The sequence below is a fragment of the Numenius arquata genome, chromosome 25 (assembly GCF_964106895.1).
Source record: "Numenius arquata chromosome 25, bNumArq3.hap1.1, whole genome shotgun sequence".
Classification (NCBI taxonomy): domain Eukaryota; kingdom Metazoa; phylum Chordata; class Aves; order Charadriiformes; family Scolopacidae; genus Numenius; species Numenius arquata.
The window spans coordinates 3,221,475-3,239,578 of NC_133600.1; the positions used below are offsets into that span (position 1 = coordinate 3,221,475).

Consider the following 18,104-nt stretch of genomic DNA (forward strand, 5'->3'; position numbering starts at 1 on the left):
CCCAGCTATCCAATCAGCGCCTCTAGCGGGCCTGACCGACGGCTGCCACCGCCAATCAGCCACGGCCGTCGCTCTAGCGAATCGGGAGGCAGCGGCGAGGCCGGGCGCCGAGTTTCCCTCCTGCCTTCCTCGCGAGACGCGGGCGGGCGAGGGGCGGGGCGGAAGGGCGGGTCACGTGGGGAGCGCTCCGCCTATCAGCGCGGCCAGGCGCGGGGTCGCCCCGGCTCCCGCCAAATACGAGCGGGAGCCCCCGGGGCGGGACCGGCCGCGGCGGGACGGGACGGACCGGGACAGGACCGCGACGGCCGCCTCAGGGGGAATAGGAGCGGCGGGAGTCCGCCGCGTCCCGCCCTGGCAGGTAGGCCCGACGCTCGGGGCGCGGTGGGGCCGGGGCGCGGTGCGTTTCCGGCGGCGGTTGGGGTGCGCGGGGCCTTCCTGGGGGTAACAAAGGAGGCCCCACCGCCGCGCCCCGTGACCGGGCCCGGCCCGTCGCCTCACCCGCCCCCTTCTCCCCGCCCGGCCTCCTTTTCTCCTCCACCTGGGCCCAGCGCGGGGCCGCCGGGGCCCGGAGATCCCCTCAGCCTGAGGGGGGCCCGTCCCGGCCTCTTTGTCTGGGCCCGCGCTCCGCCTCGGGAGAGCTGTCGGGCGCTGCCGCCGGTCGAGTGTCGCGGGGAAAGGGGGGGGGGGGGTAGCTCACCGGGAACGTGTCAGGGGTGTTTATTTCTGATGTTTTCCCCTCACAGCCATGGAGTGCAGAGGCAAAGCAGCCGTTCCTCCGCGGAAGCTCGTCCAAGGTGAGGCTGCGGAGTGTCTGTCACCCAGCGCGGCGTTAGCGCCCTAAGAAGGCGTCAGACCCGGTTATAGGAAATATATCGCCTTCGCAGTAACAAACTGGCCTTAATTCGCAGTAACGAACTGGCCAGGAAGGACATGGACCTGTTGGAACGGGTTCAGCGGAGGGCCACAGAGATGATCAGAGGGATGGAGCACCTCTCCTATGAAGACAGGTTGAGAGAGCTGGGGTTGTTCAGCCTGGAGAAGAGAAGGCTCCGGGGAGACCTCATAGCAGCCTTCCAATATCTGAAGGGAGCCTCCAGGAGAGCCGGAGAGGGACTCTTTGTCAGGAGATGTAGTGACAGGACAAGGGGTAATGGTTTTAAATTGGAAGAGGGGAGATTTAGATTAGATATAAGGAAGAAATTCTTTCCTGTGAGGGTGGTGAAGCACTGGAACAGGTTGCCCAGGGAAGTTGTGGATGCCCCATCCCTGGAAGTGTTCAAGGCCAGGCTGGATGGGGCTTTGAGCAACCTGCTCTAGTGGAGGTGTCCCTGCCCATGGCAGGGGGGTTGGAACTAGGTGATCTTTAAGGTCCCTTCCAACTCTAACCATTCTATGATTCTAATTGGCTAACCTGCTTCAGTTCTTATGCTTAAAAACTAATTAAATATCCCACTATTTGATTCCTCCCACCCCTTTCCCCCCGCTGATCCCTGTGATGTGAGTGAAATAACAAACATGTTGTTGTTTCAGCTCGGTTGCCGTTCAAACGCCTGAATCCTGTACCAAAGGAAAAATACGATGCGGATTCAGAAGTCAAAAAAGTAAAGAGTCTGCCAAGTGGGTTCGGCCCGAGTAAGGATTCCTCCCTGGACGCGTCGAACGCCTCCCTGGACAACGTGGAGAACGACTGCCAGCTGGACGCGGATGTGAATTTTGCTCCCAAACTTGTTAACGGGAAGTTAGACCGTTTTATGCAGAAAAACACAAAAGATGACCCAAACGAAACTGTAATTGTCATTGACCTGATAAAGGACTCTAGCCATAGACTAAGCGATGACGTAGACCGTGCTAACTGTGAGTCAAAAGCATCTTCATCCGTAGCTGTAACTAATGGCACGTTAGGAAAAGAGATAAACCAGTTGAGTTGCCTGAATTCCGCTCAGAGTAGCCAAACGGATGATTCAATGGAGACTGATGCTCCGTGTGAAGCTGTAGCCGATAAAGACGAGGATCTGGTAGGTGGAAATCAGTCGTGTTCGGAGGTAACGGAGTGTAACAGTGGGGAAAACACAAAGGTACACCAGAGCGAACTGAAGGACGTCATCTTTGAGGGGAAGATGCCCGTAGTGCTCTTGGAGGATATTATGGCTTCAAAATCTCCCCGAGTCGCTTCTCTGGATGGAAGCGTCACATCAGAAAATGAGACCATGGAATCGTCTCACGAAGGAGACTCTGGACTGACTCATTCCTCGCTCAGCTCTCGCTCCGTGAGCTCACCTGAGGCGCAGCCTGCAGCGGAAACAAAGAGAAATTCTAGTCCCTTGGCAGCCTCGACGCCCGTTAGGAAGGTTGGTTTCTTTTCTTGGGGTCTTTTTTAAAAGCTGTTGCATTGCAGAAGGGTTCTGTGGCTTCCTGGGCTGGTAGTGAGAAGGACAGGTAGGACATCCACAAAGATTGTGAGAAGCGTATGAAAGGTGGCGTTGGTTTATTAATAACATAACTGAATTATTGCCTTTTTGAATCTTCCTTTAAGTCCTATAGCTAAAGGATTTAAATCTTGCCTGGTTTTTGAGCTGCTGCCATTTTTGCATCGTGTGACTGTAACTTTAAACTCTGTTACAGGTTCATTTTATTATTTTTTTTGTTATAATCCGCGTGCCCTGGGATTTGGTGTTTTGGTGTTTGGGATGACAGCGTCCAAAAATAGTTTTGTCCATTAGGTGACGTTTTTACAACCTTTAATCTATCCTTGACGAAGCTGCTGTAATTACTGCGGGAGGCCGTTACCCCAGCACCAGTCAGTGCAGATACTTACCAAACTCTGAACTTCTGCAGCTGTGGCAGAGAAAAAAAGCTTTAAGCTGAAACCGCAGCACGTCGGTGGAACTGCGGAATCTGCGCGTGAGGATGGAGGACGAGTCAAACGAGCCTTTCTCTCTCTCTCCAAACTGGGTGTATGGAGCTCGTGCTCCCAGCCTTCTTGTCACGGGAAGCTCCTTTGGGGAAAAGCCACCGTGTGTAGAGCCCTCCTGGGGACACTGGGCGCTGTTGGGCAGCGAGGGCTGGAGCGAAGGAGGGAACACCTTGGAATTAGCTCTCTATGAGCTATTTTGTTGTGGTCTTAGCTCCATTTTAGGACCAGCAAGAGGCCCTAAAATGTGATTTTTAGTGCTGTATTGAAGGGGAGGCTCCTAAGGATGACAGTATCTGTGCAGGTGGCTGAAACACTGGCGTGGCTCAAATACCTGTTCACTCCTCAACCGTTCTGGGGAAGAGATGAGTGGAGGTGTAAATTGAGGTGTTTTAGGGGGGAACAGTCGCCTCTGTGAAGCAGAACAGTCCTGGTTGGGCTCAACTATGCCCCGTGCATTTATTTTTCTCAACGATATTAGAGCAGAAGATGAGGAAGGTATTGAGGGGTTGAGTCCACGTTGTGCTGCCAGAGATGGAGAATTGAGTAGGAAGCTCAAGTAAATGAGGTTGAAGCAGCCAGTTGCCTTCCTGCTTATGTCATCCTGAGCCTTTTAAGAAAGATTTTAAACAGTTCCCCCCTTGGGTTTAAGAACAAATAGTCCCACAGGTGAGGAAAAGCCTCCTCCTCCTCGGAATGGATAAATGAGCTGGAACTTAGAGCTCGTGATGTGACGGGTCTTCCGTTCCTTCTGCTGTGCGCTTATCAAGAAAAATGAACAATTCTTACACTGTTAAAACTTGCGATCTTTCATCGTTAAAATAAATACATAAACTCAAGCAGGCATGAAGTATTTCCAGCGCAGCAGAGCAAACAAAAAAAGGACTTGATTCCTGATGTAACACGATAAGACAAGTTCTTGGTGGCGTGAAGTGAGGGAGGAGCAGCTCAGGTGCTGTTTGCCCAGGTGGTTGTTTGTCCTGGCTTGTTTGTTTTCTTAGGTGGGAACAGCTCTGTTAAATTAAAGCTCCCGGTTGAAAGAACTCTTTATTTTTGTGTCAGGTAAATAGAGGATCTCCCGATGCAGCTTTTGGGAGTCTGTGAGTACAGAAAATGAAGCGGTTGGTCTGTGCCAGTCACTTAATCGCAGGGCACCTTACGCTGCAAGTGGCAGGAGAAGGAAGAGGGAGATACATGAAACCAAGCCACAATATCCTGAATTATTGACAAATTAAGCCTTTGACCAGTCTATAAACAATGCTTTTAAACATAAACTAAGTTCCCCCCCCCCCATAAGTAACAGTTTTAAGAGAAATCAGAAGTCTGATCTGGTAGGAACTTGGGGTCGATGCCCTGGTACTGGTGGAAGAGCGAGAGAAGAGGAAGAACCAGTTAAAATATGGATAATAGTCCTTGTATTCAGAAATAGTTAAATATCATGGAGAGAGTAAATGGTAGGATGTAAAAAAAAAAAAAAAAAAAAAAACCAAACCCCAAAAAAACCCAAGTTCAACTCGAAGGAAGTGACTTTGCTATAATTAAATGTTCTCTCATGATTTGGAGCAGCTCTGGCTTCTGTTTGGTTTTCTGCACATGAGATTCCCTTGCAAATGATACTTTGGAAGAGGAGACCGGAGGGATTTGTTTATGCAAAACTTAGTAACACGAGGACTTAATGGAAACCGAAGCATTTAGATGTATTCAGGCTTAAATGTAAATCAGGGAGATTAGAAATGCTTGAACTGTATTCTTATATCCTAGAGCGAAGGAATAATTCAGCTGCTGAATGTACTAATCTGCGAGAACAATGTTAATGTGATTCAGATGAAGTTTGCTCTTCTCTTGGTAAGAGTTCTCGTGCCTCGTGGAAAGGGAACGATGTGGATCTCTAAAACTTGCGTTTTGTAATTCCAGGTATCTCAGAAATTCCACAGAAGTTCAGCAGAGAAGGAGAAGCTGAGATTGCAAAGAGTAAGGCATTTTCCCTGCTGTGCTTTTAGCGCTGAGTAGCGAGCAAAGCCCTCTGCCCTTCATCTTAGTCCACTTAGAACATCTCTTTCCCTGGTTTTCCTCACTGATGAATATGGGAGGATGTTAATGCAGGCAGTTAAAGCACTTGGCTCGTTCCAGAGCTGTTTAGTGCATACGGAATGAGGTGTGGGTGGCCTGCACTGCGTTTCTGTGCACTTCAGTAAGATATTAAGGAACTAAATGTTGCTGACGGCTTGTCAAAATGCTCTCGAGAATTTTTCAGTCCCTTCCTGAGAAGGCGCAGCCTGCAGAGTGGACAGACGCAGGTGAAATCACAGAATGCTATGGGGTTGGAAGGGACCTCTGGAGATCATCTCCTCCAACCCCCTGCCACAGCAGGGTCACCCACAGCAGGTCCCACAGGAACGTGTCCAGGTGGGGTTTGGAATGTCTCCAGAGAAGGAGACTCCACCACCTCTCTGGGCAGCCTCTTCCAGGGCTCTGCAACCCTCACAGGAAAGAATTTCCTCCTCATATTTAGATGGAACTTCCCATGTTCCAGTTTGTGCCCATTCCCTCTTGTCCTGTCCCTGGGCACCACTGAAAAAAGACTGGCCCCATCCTCCTGACACCCCCCCTTTAAGTATTTATAGGTGTTGATCAGATCCCCCCTCAGTCTTCTCTTCTTCAGACTAAACAGACCCAAGTCCCTCAGCCTCTCCTCATAAGAGAGATGCTCCAGGGCCCCTCATCATCTTTGTAGCCTCTGCTGTACCCTCTCCAGCAGTTCCCTGTCCTTCTTGAACTGGGGAGCCCAGAACTGGACCCAGTGCTCCAGATGGGGCCTCCCCAGGGCAGAGCAGAGCTGCAGGATGATCTCCCTCAACCTGCTGGTCACACTCTTCCTGTTGCACCCCAAGATGCCATTGGCCTTCTTGGCCACAAGGGCCCATTGCTGGCTCATGGGCATCCTGTTGCCCACCAGGTCTCCCATGTCTTTTTCCTCAGAGCTGCTCTCCAGCAGGTCAGCCCCCAACCTGTCCTGGTGCAGGGGGTTATTCCTCCCCAGGTGCAGCACCCTACACTTGCCCTTGTTGAAGTTCATCAGGAACTTCGAGAGCTTTCTCTTTAGGGTCAGTTCCTTCGTCGTTCTCAGCCTTCCCCCTGTTAAGCTGCAAAAAGTGGGGTCTGCCCTTCGTTAATCAGGGAGGCAAATTGGCAGCTGTGTTTATGGCTGAAGAACCTGTTGGATGTTGCTGCTGGAAACGCTCGAGCTCTGCTCTCTGAACGCTGCTGCCCAGCAAACTCTGTCCCGTAACAAAACACCGGTGCCATAATTTTGCTGTCCCTTCTGCTTTCAGTCATAAAAGGCTAAATATAAAAGAGGCTGCTGGATCACGGGGAGCTCTTGAACAGTCGGTGCCGTAGGAGTGGGCTTTGCCTGCTGGAAAACCGAGTGTTATTTTAACTGCCGTTGGGAAGGCCGGTGCTTATGAATTCTTATTGTGTTTCTTAGTAACTAGTTTATGAAGTTGGTGGGGGACGGTTGCGGTTTTTTTTTTCTATGAGCTATATGTGGTTGAGCCTGCTCCTGAGATGCTTTTTACAGTGCCCCACATAGAAGTCCAATCTGTTGTTTTCTTCCATTCTAGATATGTGTTAAAAATAGCAGTAATGTGAGGGAGCGAGATGAGAATGGAAGCTTTATTATGCTACAAATTAAATAGACCTGCCAATCTCTCCCTTAACTTCACACCACTTCCCAAACTACCCGGGAGATTTTTTTCACTGATCACCGTGACTCAGTTCTGACAATATTGTAGGATTGTGTTTTGTGGGTTTTGGGTGTTTTTTTTGTTTTGTTTTGTTTTTTTAACCATTTGGCACCATTTTGTATGTTGGTTGCCTTCTGCGGTTATTCGTACGTTGTGGCACCCTTCAGCGAGTCTCGATGTTGCCAAGAAGAGATGTGAAATAAATAAACCAAAAACTGCAAATACACAGGGAAGGGTATTTGTGTGTCTGAGCACAGACATACCCTAGGCTCCAATGCCTGCAACGTAGGGAAGCTGCCTTTATTTTCTTTAATTTGTCATTTTTAGGAAGGGTACTGCATTCTCCTGGGTGGCAGTAGATCCATAATGAGAATTACAGTTGCTTTGGGAGGAAATATAATAATATAATGTATATTCTTCCCCCCACTGTTCCCATAGTGCCCCTTAAATAAGCTTAAGGTGCCTGCTCTTGTCTGATTATCTAACGTGGACTACAAGAAGTGACAGTTCTTCTGCGAGCTCCAGGTCTTACAAAGCAGCAGAGTTTGGAGACTCGCGTTACTGCCTGAAATAGTGGAAAAACACGGTCAGGAAATCCTTATGGGTTTATAATGCAAAATCAAATCAAATTCACTTTTCAAACTCGTACCACGGTAGCCCTACGTTGATACAAAAGCATTGAAAGCTTAGCTCAGGAGGTATAGATTTCCAAAGAAAGTCTTTTAGAAACAATCCGAAGTCCATTAAATTAAATTTATTTCTTTTTTAATTCCCATATAATTTTCCGTAACGCTACATTGCTAATGAAGATGACTCAAATATAAAGCCAGTAGATGCTTAGAAGCATCTTGCCGTGATGCTTAGGAAATCGAACCGCCTCCGTTTGTTAGGAGAAAAGAATAATTAATGCCTTCAGAGAGCCCGTATAGCTCAGCTGCCCCAGGTAACTGCAATTAATAACCTTGTGTTAATAACCTGTGATAGCTAGAAATGATAGCAAGAAAAGCGTTGGGTGGGTGCAAGAATCTGCTCTAGGATCTCAGCTGAAAAAATGAAGTCCTTGTTTTCCTCGAGTTTTTATTGCTGGGGATAAAAAGTCAAGTTGCTTAACGGCTTCTTTCTGACCCAGGACCAGGAGCGCGCAGACAAGCTGCAGAAGCTGCAGGCGGAAAGGGAGGAAAAGGGAAGACTGAAAGAAGAAGCGAAAGCCGCCAAAGAGCGAGCCAAGGAAGAGGCGAAGAAGAAGAAAGAAGAGGAGAAAGAGCTGAAAGAGAAAGAAAGGAGGGAAAAGAAGGAAAAAGAAGAAAAGGAGAAAGCGGAGAAGCTGAGAGTGAAGGAGGAGAAGCGCAAGGAGAGGCAGGAAGCATTAGAGTAAGTGGCTGGGTTTCCACAGGTCCTGGGGAATTATGTGTGAGGACCTTTCCATGCCCACCTTGGCCGTCCCTTCTAGAGGCTGTACTGGTCAGACAGGATATATTTTAAGCGCTTGAAGGACTGTGTCCACCAGGCCCCGGGCTCAGCAGCGCTTTTTCCTTGTGGGCCGACCTGGGCTTCTGCTTTGAAAAGGCTGAAAAGCGCCGTCATGCTCCGCTGGATTTTTCCCCTCCGTGACCAGTCTGGCTTATACTTTTGCAACGTGCTGGCACTGGTGCCCTGTTGGGTGAGGGAATTGCTTGTAACTCAATAATACCACCAATTCCCTTTCCTGGTATTGAGGGAAAGTTGAAGCAGCCAAAGCTACTTTGTGGCTAAAACAGGTCAATATTTGCTCTAGAAGGAATGAAGGGAGTCCTCTGTACGCTTAAACAAGTATGGTCCTTGACTGATAAATAGATTAATAGATGAATTATCTTCTTGTCTAGCATGATGGGGTCAAGGTCTGGGGCTTCTCACCTCTTCCTCACTGCAAATAAACACCTTGTGATTTGTGACAATTGAAATGAACTTTCTATTAAAGGGCAAAACTCGAAGAGAAGAGAAAGAAAGAAGAGGAGAAACGGTTAAGAGAGGAGGAAAAGGTAAATGCTTTCTCTAATTTGTCTCTAAGTTCTTCTGCTGCGGTGAAATGATGTTAATGGGCTCCCTGGCGCCCGGCTGACGCTGCAATTATTATTATTTTTGTTGTTGAGTTACAGGAGCTGGTAAATAACTGAGCTTTGCTTTATAGCTCGCTAGATTTGAAGTTGGGTCATGCATGAGCTCACCTTGAATTATAAGGCCTTGTCCTACCTTTGTGATTATAATTTGCATTTTGCTTCTGATTGCAGCGTATTAATGCACAGAAAGCAGAAATTACAAGGTTCTTCCAGAAACCAAAGACTCCACAAGCCCCGAAGGTGAGGTATTGCTATTCCTGTGTTTTGTTGCTCTATCTAATAAAGACACTGATGTCTTTCTGAACTGTCCCTTAGAGCTTCTTGGGTGGACAAAGCATTAGTGTTTCTTACTTCCTAATTTCCAAAGTGTAAAGGATTTAATAAAAAGTCTGTGACTGGAGCAGAGTGTTGGTGCTGCAGTTTCTCAGGTGTTCAGACCCTAACGATCCTCGTTTAATATTTCAGATTCTTGCTGGCTCTTGTGGAAAGTTTGCTCCTTTTGAAATTAAGGAGAACATGGTCTTAGCTCCCCTCTCTCGTATCGCCCTGGATCCGGACTTTTTAGAACAGCTGGATAAGCTCCTGCACGCCCAGAATAGTGACGTTTCTTTTTTGAGGGATCTAAAGTGTCGTAAACCACGGAAAACTGGACCTACTTTTGTCAGTAACAGTGCTGACATAGTAAACAGGTCAGTCTGTGTTTTGGGGTTTTTTTTGACTTTTTTTTATGTATTAAACTGCAGTATTGTTTTGAGGCAGGCTTTATTCTAACACTGGACATGATGGAAATGTGGGGCTTTTCTTTGAATACTCATTTTATATGAGAATTGCTTCCCTGGGGAGCATTGTGTGATGATGTGAAATGAGCATTGTGAAACGATCAGAGGGCTGGAGCCCCTCTCCTGTGAGGACAGGCTGAGAGAGCTGGGGTTGTTCAGCCTGGAGAAGAGAAGGCTCCGAGGACACCTTAGAGCCCCTTCCAGTATCTGAAGGGAGCCTACAGGAGAGCTGGAGAGGGACTCTGTCAAGGAGTGTAGTGACAGGACGAGGGATAATGATTTTAAATTGAAAGAGGGGAGATTTAAATTAGATACTAGAAAGAAATTCTTTACTGTGAGGATGATGAGACACTGGGACAGGTTGCCCAGAGAGGCTGTGGCTGCCCCATCCCTGGAAGGGTTCAAGGCCAGGTTGGATGGGGCTTGGAGCAAGCTGGTCTGGTGGGAGGTGTCCCTGCCCAGGGCAGGGGGGTTGGAACTCGATGATCTTTAAGGTCCCTTCCAACTCGAACCGTTCTATGATTCTATGATGTAGGTTTTCTTCATTCCATACAATGCTTCTCAAATCCTTCCCTGCAGCAAATCTTGCACTTCAGGCAGCTGCCTTCAGCCCTGGACACCGGTGACCTTTAGCGGTGTTTGTCTTTGATAGTTTTAAAAAATAAAGGCACTGATAGCTAAACCAGAGGTGCTGTTAAGGAGGGAGGTGGCTTGTCATCGTGTCTATTCTAATGGACTCGAGCTCTGGGTTGATATTGTGGCTGGACCGAAGCTTTCTATAAGATGTTTTCCTGAGCAGGAGGGAGTGAAGGACTGAAGACGGTGTCTTCTTTTAACAGCGACGTGGTGGTGGTGGTGGATAACTGCAAAACAGATGCTGTTCCCGAAAGGGGAAAATTCGGTAGAATGAAACTTCTGCAGTTCTGTGAGAATCACCGTCCTGCGTACTGGGGCACGTGGAACAAGAAAACCACTACGATCCGTCCCAGGAATCCTTGGGCAAAGGACAGTGTAAGCACCTTGCGGGCTGTCGTTGGATTCTTTTCTTTCTTTCTGCTCTTGAAGTAAATATGGGCTTGGCCAAGTTCCCTTGTTCTCTGGGATTTCCCATCCGCTTGCGTATTCCCTCTTCCTACTGAGTTTTGAAGCCCTGAATATGGGCTCTGGCGTTGTGCTCTCAAATCACTCACAGAAATGGCCTGTTGGCATTTCTTCTAGAAACTACTGGACTACGAAGTAGACAGTGATGAAGAATGGGAAGAGGAGGAACCTGGAGAAAGTCTCTCCCACAGCGAAGGGGTAAGGATTCCCCATACTGAAAAAACAGCTTTCTGAACCAGTTATGCTTGTCAGTGTGATTTCTAATCAGCAGAGTTTATTTTTAGGATGATGAAGAGGAGGGAGAGGATGAAGATGATGACGATGGGTTTTTTGTACCCCATGGGTACCTATCTGAAGATGAAGGAGTGACAGAAGTAAGTGAACTGGGTGTCGCTGGTTTTCCATCTCTGCTTCCAATTGAATCGTGTAACAAATATTGATAGAGGAAGAGAGCGTGTAGTCTTGGCAGTGGCGTAACTCAGATCTGCACGGTTCAGGAGCAGCTTCTGTAGCTCAGGGAACATGGTAAAAAGCTGGATTTTAAAAAGCTTTTGTTTTTCCTGGAATGAATGTATCGAGTTCTTTCTCCCCCATGGCTTTAGGAGTGCGATCCGGAGAACCAGAAGGTTCGTCAAAAGCTGAAAGCCAAGGAGTGGGATGAACTGATGGCCAAGGGGAAGAGGTTCCACGTTCTACAGCCCGTGAAAATCGGCTGCGTCTGGGAAAGTGCAGAAAACGACAGCGGTGCTAACGCGGACCTAAAGGTTCTCCAGCAGTTCGCAGCGTGTATCCTGGATTCATCTGTCGCAGAGGAAGAACAGCAGATACAGAAATGCAGTAAAAAAAGAGCAAAAGATCAGCAAAGTAAGACCCGAAGGGCTAAATAGTTGTACTTAGGTGCTGCTCTACTCTGCTTTGGAGAGAACAGCTTTGTCTATTGAGTGTCAAATTCGGAATGACCTGGTTTTGAAAAGTCTGAAATCCAAGGAATCCCTGTGAGAGTTCTCGGAAAGGAGTTTTCCGGCATTGCCTCTGGGATGGCTGTAGTCACGCTCTCCAAAAACCCTTGCTTTAGATAATCTAGGAAATAAAGGCAATGAGACCTCAGATTTAGGGCCGTTTACTGGGAGTGCCCGAGCGCGTTGACCTGTTTATTGTTCGGGGGAGAGGATTTTATTTGTGTGACCAGTTTCAGTGCTGAGTATCTCCTGTGCACAATTAACACAAGGATGTGAATAATGCATATAAAGGCTAGAATAGGGGTCAAAGCTTCCACTTGAGGGAGTTGTTATTATTGGGGGGTGACTTTTCTGCATCAGATTTACCTCCTGGTACAATCCTGTATCTAAAATTATTCCCAACCTATTTGTTTTCTCCCTGGGGCATGGGTACTGATAGGTTATGTCAGCCTGGCTTCTCCTGGCCTTTAAATGTTTCTTTCCCGTAAGCTTTGTGTGTCTCTTCTTCTCCGCAGTCCTCGGCCACCTTCTGCCTCTGCTGCACGGCAACGTCAACGGGAGCAAAGTCATCATCCAGGAATTCCAGGAGTGCTGCCGGCAAGGACTGTTCAGTGACGTGACCGCAGCCACCGATGGTAGCGACACGAGCCCCGCGAGCCCCCACACCTCCCGCCCGCAGACGCCTGTTGGCGAGGACAGCGGTGTCCCCTCCAAAGCCAGGCTAAAACGGATCATTTCCGAGAACTCTGTCTACGAGAAGAGACCCGAGTATCGGATGTGCTGGTACGTCCACTCGGAGGTGCTGAAGAGTTTCCATCAAGAGCATCTCCCCGTCCCTTGTCAATGGAACTACGTCACCCAGGTCCCTTCTTCGGGGAAGGAGGAGGGTGGCAACATGCCAGGTGGGGCGGTCCTGCAGACCACCCCTGTCTCGGTGAAGAGGAAGCCCACCGGCAGCATGTCCATCACGAAATTCATGAAAAGGCCTCGGGATGCTGAGCAGGTGAGTTCTTTTCCTGCTGTTCCTTTTGACATGTGTGACCAGCAGGTTGAGGGAGATCATCCTGCACCTCTGCTCTGCCCTGGGGAGGCCCATCTGGAGCACTGGGTCCAGTTCTGGGCTCCCCAGTTCAAGAAGGACAGGGAACTGCTGGAGAGGGTACAGCAGAGGGCTATGAAGATGATGAGGGGCCTGGAGCATCTCACTCCTGAGGAGAGGCGAGGGACTTGGGTCTGTTTAGCCTGGAGAAGAGAAAACTGAGGGGGGATCTGATCAACACCTATAAATACTTAAAGGGGGGGTGTCAGGAGGATGGGGCCAGTCTTTTTTCAGTGGTGTCTGGTGACAGGACAAGAGGGAACGGGCACAAACCTGAACATGGGAAGTTCCACCTAAACACAAGGTGGCTGTGAGGGTGGCAGAGCCCTGGAAGAGGCTGTCCAGAGAGGTGGTGGAGTCTCCTTCTCTGGAGACATTCAAACCCCTCTTGGACACATTCCTGTGCGACCTGCTGTGGGTGACCCTGCTGTGGCAGGGGGTTGGAGGAGATGATCTCCAGAGGTCCCTTCCAACCCCATATCATTCTGTGATTCTGTTCTTCCCCAGTAAGGAACAAGGGGAATGTAGCTGTGTGTCTTCAGCAGGCGAGCGTCCTGGCCTGCCTCCCAGCTTGGCCTAGATCTGCCGTGAGCAGAGTCAAAATACCCAGCCACACATCTCCGTACAAAAAGACCCCTTTTTGTAGGGAGAAGAGTGAAATTATGCGACTCTAAAAGAGATGGGTTTCTTTTGTGTTTCTCCAGCTTGGACTGTCTGTTCCATTTGAAATGTTGCTCTCCTGCTGTTCTTCCATTTTCTGCTATTTGGCAGTGATTGCATCCAAGCTGTGAATAGTTTCTGAGTGTCTGCTTGGCCTTGGTTTTACAGCTGTATATAATTTGTATGTGGGTTTTTCTCTGTGTGTGTATGGCTGCCAGATGTATAGCCTGAGCCGGTGACTTACATCGGTTGCATGTGCATTGATTAAATGTTCCGAAGTGCTGCAACTCAACCCCTAACAGTCTGTAAAGTCTCCTGCTTATGCTGTCGCGCACAAAGCTGAATTTCGAGAGCCGCTTTATAAAAACATAATAATTCATAGGAACGGAATGAGATGGATTTGGAGTAGGTGCTGCTCCAGCTCTAAGCTTTATTGTGGTCTTCCTGTTGTTTGCTGCTGCTTTTCAGGGTAACCACAGGTAGTATTAAGAGCTTAATGATCCAGAAGGGTGGCTGAGAAGTCTGTGATGGGTGCTTTGGCTGTGTCTGCTCTGTCGGGTGTTTAAGGCAGTGAGGCTTTAGCTCCTGAAACTTGGTGTTATCAGCTGTTTGTTTCCAAACCTCCAGGTAGGACAGGGTTTGCATTGTCTGGATTTATTCCTCATCCTCTGTGGACAAAAGGGTGAGGAAAGAAACTACAGACAAGGGTTTTTATGCTTTTCCTGCCCACTTTATTCCTGGCTTCTTTGGCTTTTCTACCGAAAAAGCTCTGCATTCAAGTATTGATAAGGATCAGAGACTTGTGAGAAGCTGTTCAGCCCCCAAACTCCATCTGCTTGGGTTTTTTTCTTATACACTAAATAAAGGCAAGAGATAAAAAATCTCTGCTTGGCACCCGCTGGAAATTCTGCTTGTAACCAACTGCTTGAGCAGAAAAGAGCAAAACAAAGGCTTCTAGTAGAGTTACATCATTGGCCTCGATTCTTCAAAGCTCTTCAAAGGTGTGCAGCTCAGAGCAGAGGTGTCAGAGCCCTGAAAGCCTTTCATGCCTGAGGTCTAAATCAGCGCTGACGAGGTGTTGGGATCCCGTCCTCCCCGTGGAGCCAGGCTGGAAGCCACTGGTAGGTCAAGGCCACCAGGTTCTCTGCCCCGGCACGTGTTACTTTGCCGTGGGCTCATGCTGGGACTCGTGTGAGTAAAGGTGCTCTTACGTAAACCCTGGAGAGAGAAGAACTTGATGTGGAAGTGGGCAGTACCTGCAGGTGTGTAGGAGGGGAACACTTAATCTGAAAGCTGTGACTTTAATGAGAAATACACATTTTAAACATCTTCTCTTGGAGAACATCTTCTCAGGGCTGGGGACCAGGTTGTAGGTCTGAGATTTTCATTCCACGGTTCCAGCTGGGGGGACACGCACAGCCGAAAAACACTCACAGCTGTTCAAAGCTGGGCAAATTCAGTTTGTGTCACTCCTTGTGTTCATTTTCTCCATTCAAAATGAGTACTTTGTGCTGCTCCCGTGGCAGAAAATGGGGTCACCAAGGGAAGAACTGTTGCCCCTCCCTGAGTAAAAAAAGCTAATTGGCAGAGACGAGGAGGAATCAGGGGGAGAACACGCTTCAAACTTGACAAGCAAAAATCTTCAGAAGGAAGAAAGCATCCAAAATAATCAGCAGAGGGGGGAGAGATTTCCCTTCCAAAAAACCTGACAAAACCCGAGTCAGATTTCAATGAAGGTTTGAGCCGACGTTTCGGTGTGTAGGCTCTTCACCGCGTTGTGTAACAGGGAGACATCTCGGAGGAGAAGCTTGGCACGCTTCCTGCGGTACGTGCCGTTGTAGATGAGGCCTTTTATCAAAAAAAAAAATAAAATCAGTGTCTGTGGAAGCCAGGGGTTGCTTATTTTTCTTCTTTGCAACTGCTCAGACCGTGCTGCAGGTCCCAGTTGTGAGTCCTCCTCGGCGCTGGCTGTGCTTGGTGTCGCGTGTTGGCACCGTCATCTCGCTGATCTGCGGCTCATAACCTTTCTTTTTTCCTTAAGGCTGAAGCTGCGGAGCTGGATGGATTTCAGGCAGATACCGAGGAGGACGAGGAAGATGACGACTGCATGATTGTGGATATACAGCCAGGCAAAGGTCGGGGGAAATAAATCAACAGCAGCCTCTTGGCCGAGGGTTGGTCCCAGGAGGGGAGAGTAGGACAGTGGGAAAGTTGTGGGGCTGAACCTGTTGCAGTTTTTCTGCCCCTCTTTCATCAAGCCTTGAGCTTGATGTTTTATTCTGGGTACTTCTCTGCTTTTTTATGTCTTATTCTAGATGCTTCTTTTGCTATTTATGATCTTTTCTAACCTGCCCTTGCCCTTTTCCCCTCCTTCCTCCAATCGACTAAATAACACAAAGCGCTTGTGACTAGCGTTTGGCTGCCGGTGTTACCTTTGGGGGGTTCTTCTGGTTAGAGAAGTGAACACTGGGGTCAGAACCAGCGGATCCAGTCACTGTTGGTACATGTTGCTGAGCAGGGCTGCTCTCTGGGCTGTGTGAAGTCCAGAGCCCTTCCAGGACTGACAGCGTCCAGAGCGTAACTCCCCTCCCCTGCTTTCCTTGAAGCCTGAATTGTCTGTTCTGAAGGAAATAACAGCAGATAATAACCAGGCTCTCAGACGTTTGGCAGGTGAGGGCTCTGATCAGCACTTTGCTCTAGAATCTAAGCAGTTGCTTATATTTGTGTCCCAGTTATCCCTCGGAGAAGAGCTTTCAAAGCTCCGTTGCTGTAGCGTATCCTTTTGGAGTGGGATGAGGATGCGGAGCGGCTCCTTTCATCTCCGTGAGGTTTTAACTCTGCGTACTCCATCGTACAGATCAGTGACTTAAGGCCAGCCACGCTCTCTGCATTCAGCTCCCCTCAACCGCTCTCAAAACCTCCCGGCCCCTTTCTTACCACGCTCACAATGGAGCTCTTTCACAACGCTCCTGGTGCAACCTGAATTACAGAAAGTGAGGTTTTTTTGTTGGGCAGCTCCTCTAATTGATAGATAAGGGCTCGCGCATATTCCCAAAGCCTTAAATTCTGTAGTGTTTGACCTATTCTAGACGTATCTGGGTTCTCCTTTTTATCTCAGCTGGTGCTACATTCCTCCTCTCTGCCGTAACAGACAATATAACTGTTTGACGAGAAGCTTTGCATTTAATCTTAAGCTGCTTTTGCTTATTACGAGCCGGCAGCGAGATGAAAGCCTTGCTTCAGGTTTGTAACCTCTCGTTCCGAGGACGAGGATGCTATTGAGGAGCCTGCCTTCCTCGGGCTGTGTTGACACACACGCAGCCACATTTTAGACTCAGGCGGAGTTAAACAAGCGTTGAAAAGATTATGAAGGCCCTTTTTTACGGGTGAAGTCATTTTATTCTGGATTGCTGTTAACCCAGTATTAAAAGTGTTTTTTTAAATAGTATGGAAAAGGAGACTTGCAACAGATAGGGGCAGACAAGCTCAGACAGATAAAGCATAAAGTAGAATCATAGAATCATTCAGGTTGGAAAAGGCCCTTGGGATCATTGAGTCCAACCATCTTCCCTACTCTGCAAAGTTCTCCCCTACACCATATCCCCCAACACCACATCTAAATGACTCTTAAACTCATCCAGGGATGGTGACTCAACCACCTCCCTGGGCAGCCCGTTCCAGTGTCTGACCACTCTTACTGTGAAGAACTTCTTCCTAATGTCCAGTCTCAACCTACCCTGTTGCAACTTGAAGCCATTCCCTCTTGTTCTATCGCTAATTACCTGTGAGAAGAGACCAGCCCCAACCTCTCTACAGTGTCCTTTCAAGTAGTTGTAGAGAGTGATGAGGTCTCCCCTCAGCCTCCTCTTCCTCAAACTAAACAGTCCCAGCTCCCTCACTTGTTCTTCATACGACTTATGCTCCAGGCCCTTCACCAGCTTTGTTACCCTCCTCTGCACCCGCTCCAGCACCTCCATATCTCTCTTGGATTGAGGTGCCCAAAACTGGACACAATACTCCAGGTGTGGCCTCGCCAGTGCTGAGTACAGGGGGACAATCACCTCCCTACTTCTGCTGGTCACACTAGTAGTGTAGATCTAGTCATGATCTATTAGATTAATGAGGCTATTTAAAAAAAAAAAAACCAACCCAACACAAAACCCCAAACCAACACATCTTCTACTTTGCAGGTTCTACATTGGCAGATCCTGAACCGGCTTCGGAACCCAGTGGGACAAGAGCCACTCACCAGGACACCAGCACGGTCAGCCCACCTAATCCAGTTTGAGACGTAAATGCCTACTAACTTCTCTGTATGTATGTAGAATTAATTAGAAAATTTTAAACCTTGTGTATCTTTGAACAAAATACTTGAAAGTATTCCGTATTTCTTGTAAAGAGAAGACAGCACTTTGTTCTGCTTCAGACCAGATGGAAGCTTAAATTGTTAGTTCTAGATTTTAGCTTAAAAAAAAAAACAAAACAAAAAAAAAACAAAAAACAAAAAACAAAACTGCGTATTAATCTGTCCTTAATAAAGCATTATTGAAATTTTGATACTTCTTTGTAATGGAAGGTATCTAAGTTATCTCTGAAACTAGTGGAGGGATTTTGAAATAAGCTTATTGTGATGCCACTGGGGGAATGACTCTGTTCATAATGTTGTATAGCACAGCCTTGGGTATAAATGATGTACAATTATATTTGAATTTATGCTATCTATATCATCCTGTTTGTGGTCTTACTTGCTACA

The 18,104-nt window shown here is 48.0% G+C and overlaps 1 protein-coding gene across 1 annotated transcript; it reads left to right on the forward strand.

Annotated features, from left to right (window-relative positions):
- The first annotated feature begins 183 nt into the window (after positions 1-183).
- Positions 184-18,074, forward strand: CHAF1A (chromatin assembly factor 1 subunit A). Its single transcript, XM_074163932.1, has 15 exons — positions 184-358; positions 744-794; positions 1,531-2,348; positions 4,826-4,882; positions 7,787-8,028; positions 8,615-8,675; positions 8,925-8,993; positions 9,219-9,442; positions 10,372-10,543; positions 10,751-10,831; positions 10,918-11,007; positions 11,236-11,497; positions 12,108-12,595; positions 15,393-15,486; positions 17,542-18,074. Exons 2-15 carry the CDS (start codon positions 746-748, stop codon positions 17,637-17,639), a joined length of 2,805 nt encoding a protein of 934 aa, XP_074020033.1. The 5' UTR covers positions 184-358; positions 744-745; the 3' UTR covers positions 17,640-18,074.
- Positions 18,075-18,104: the final 30 nt, after the last annotated feature.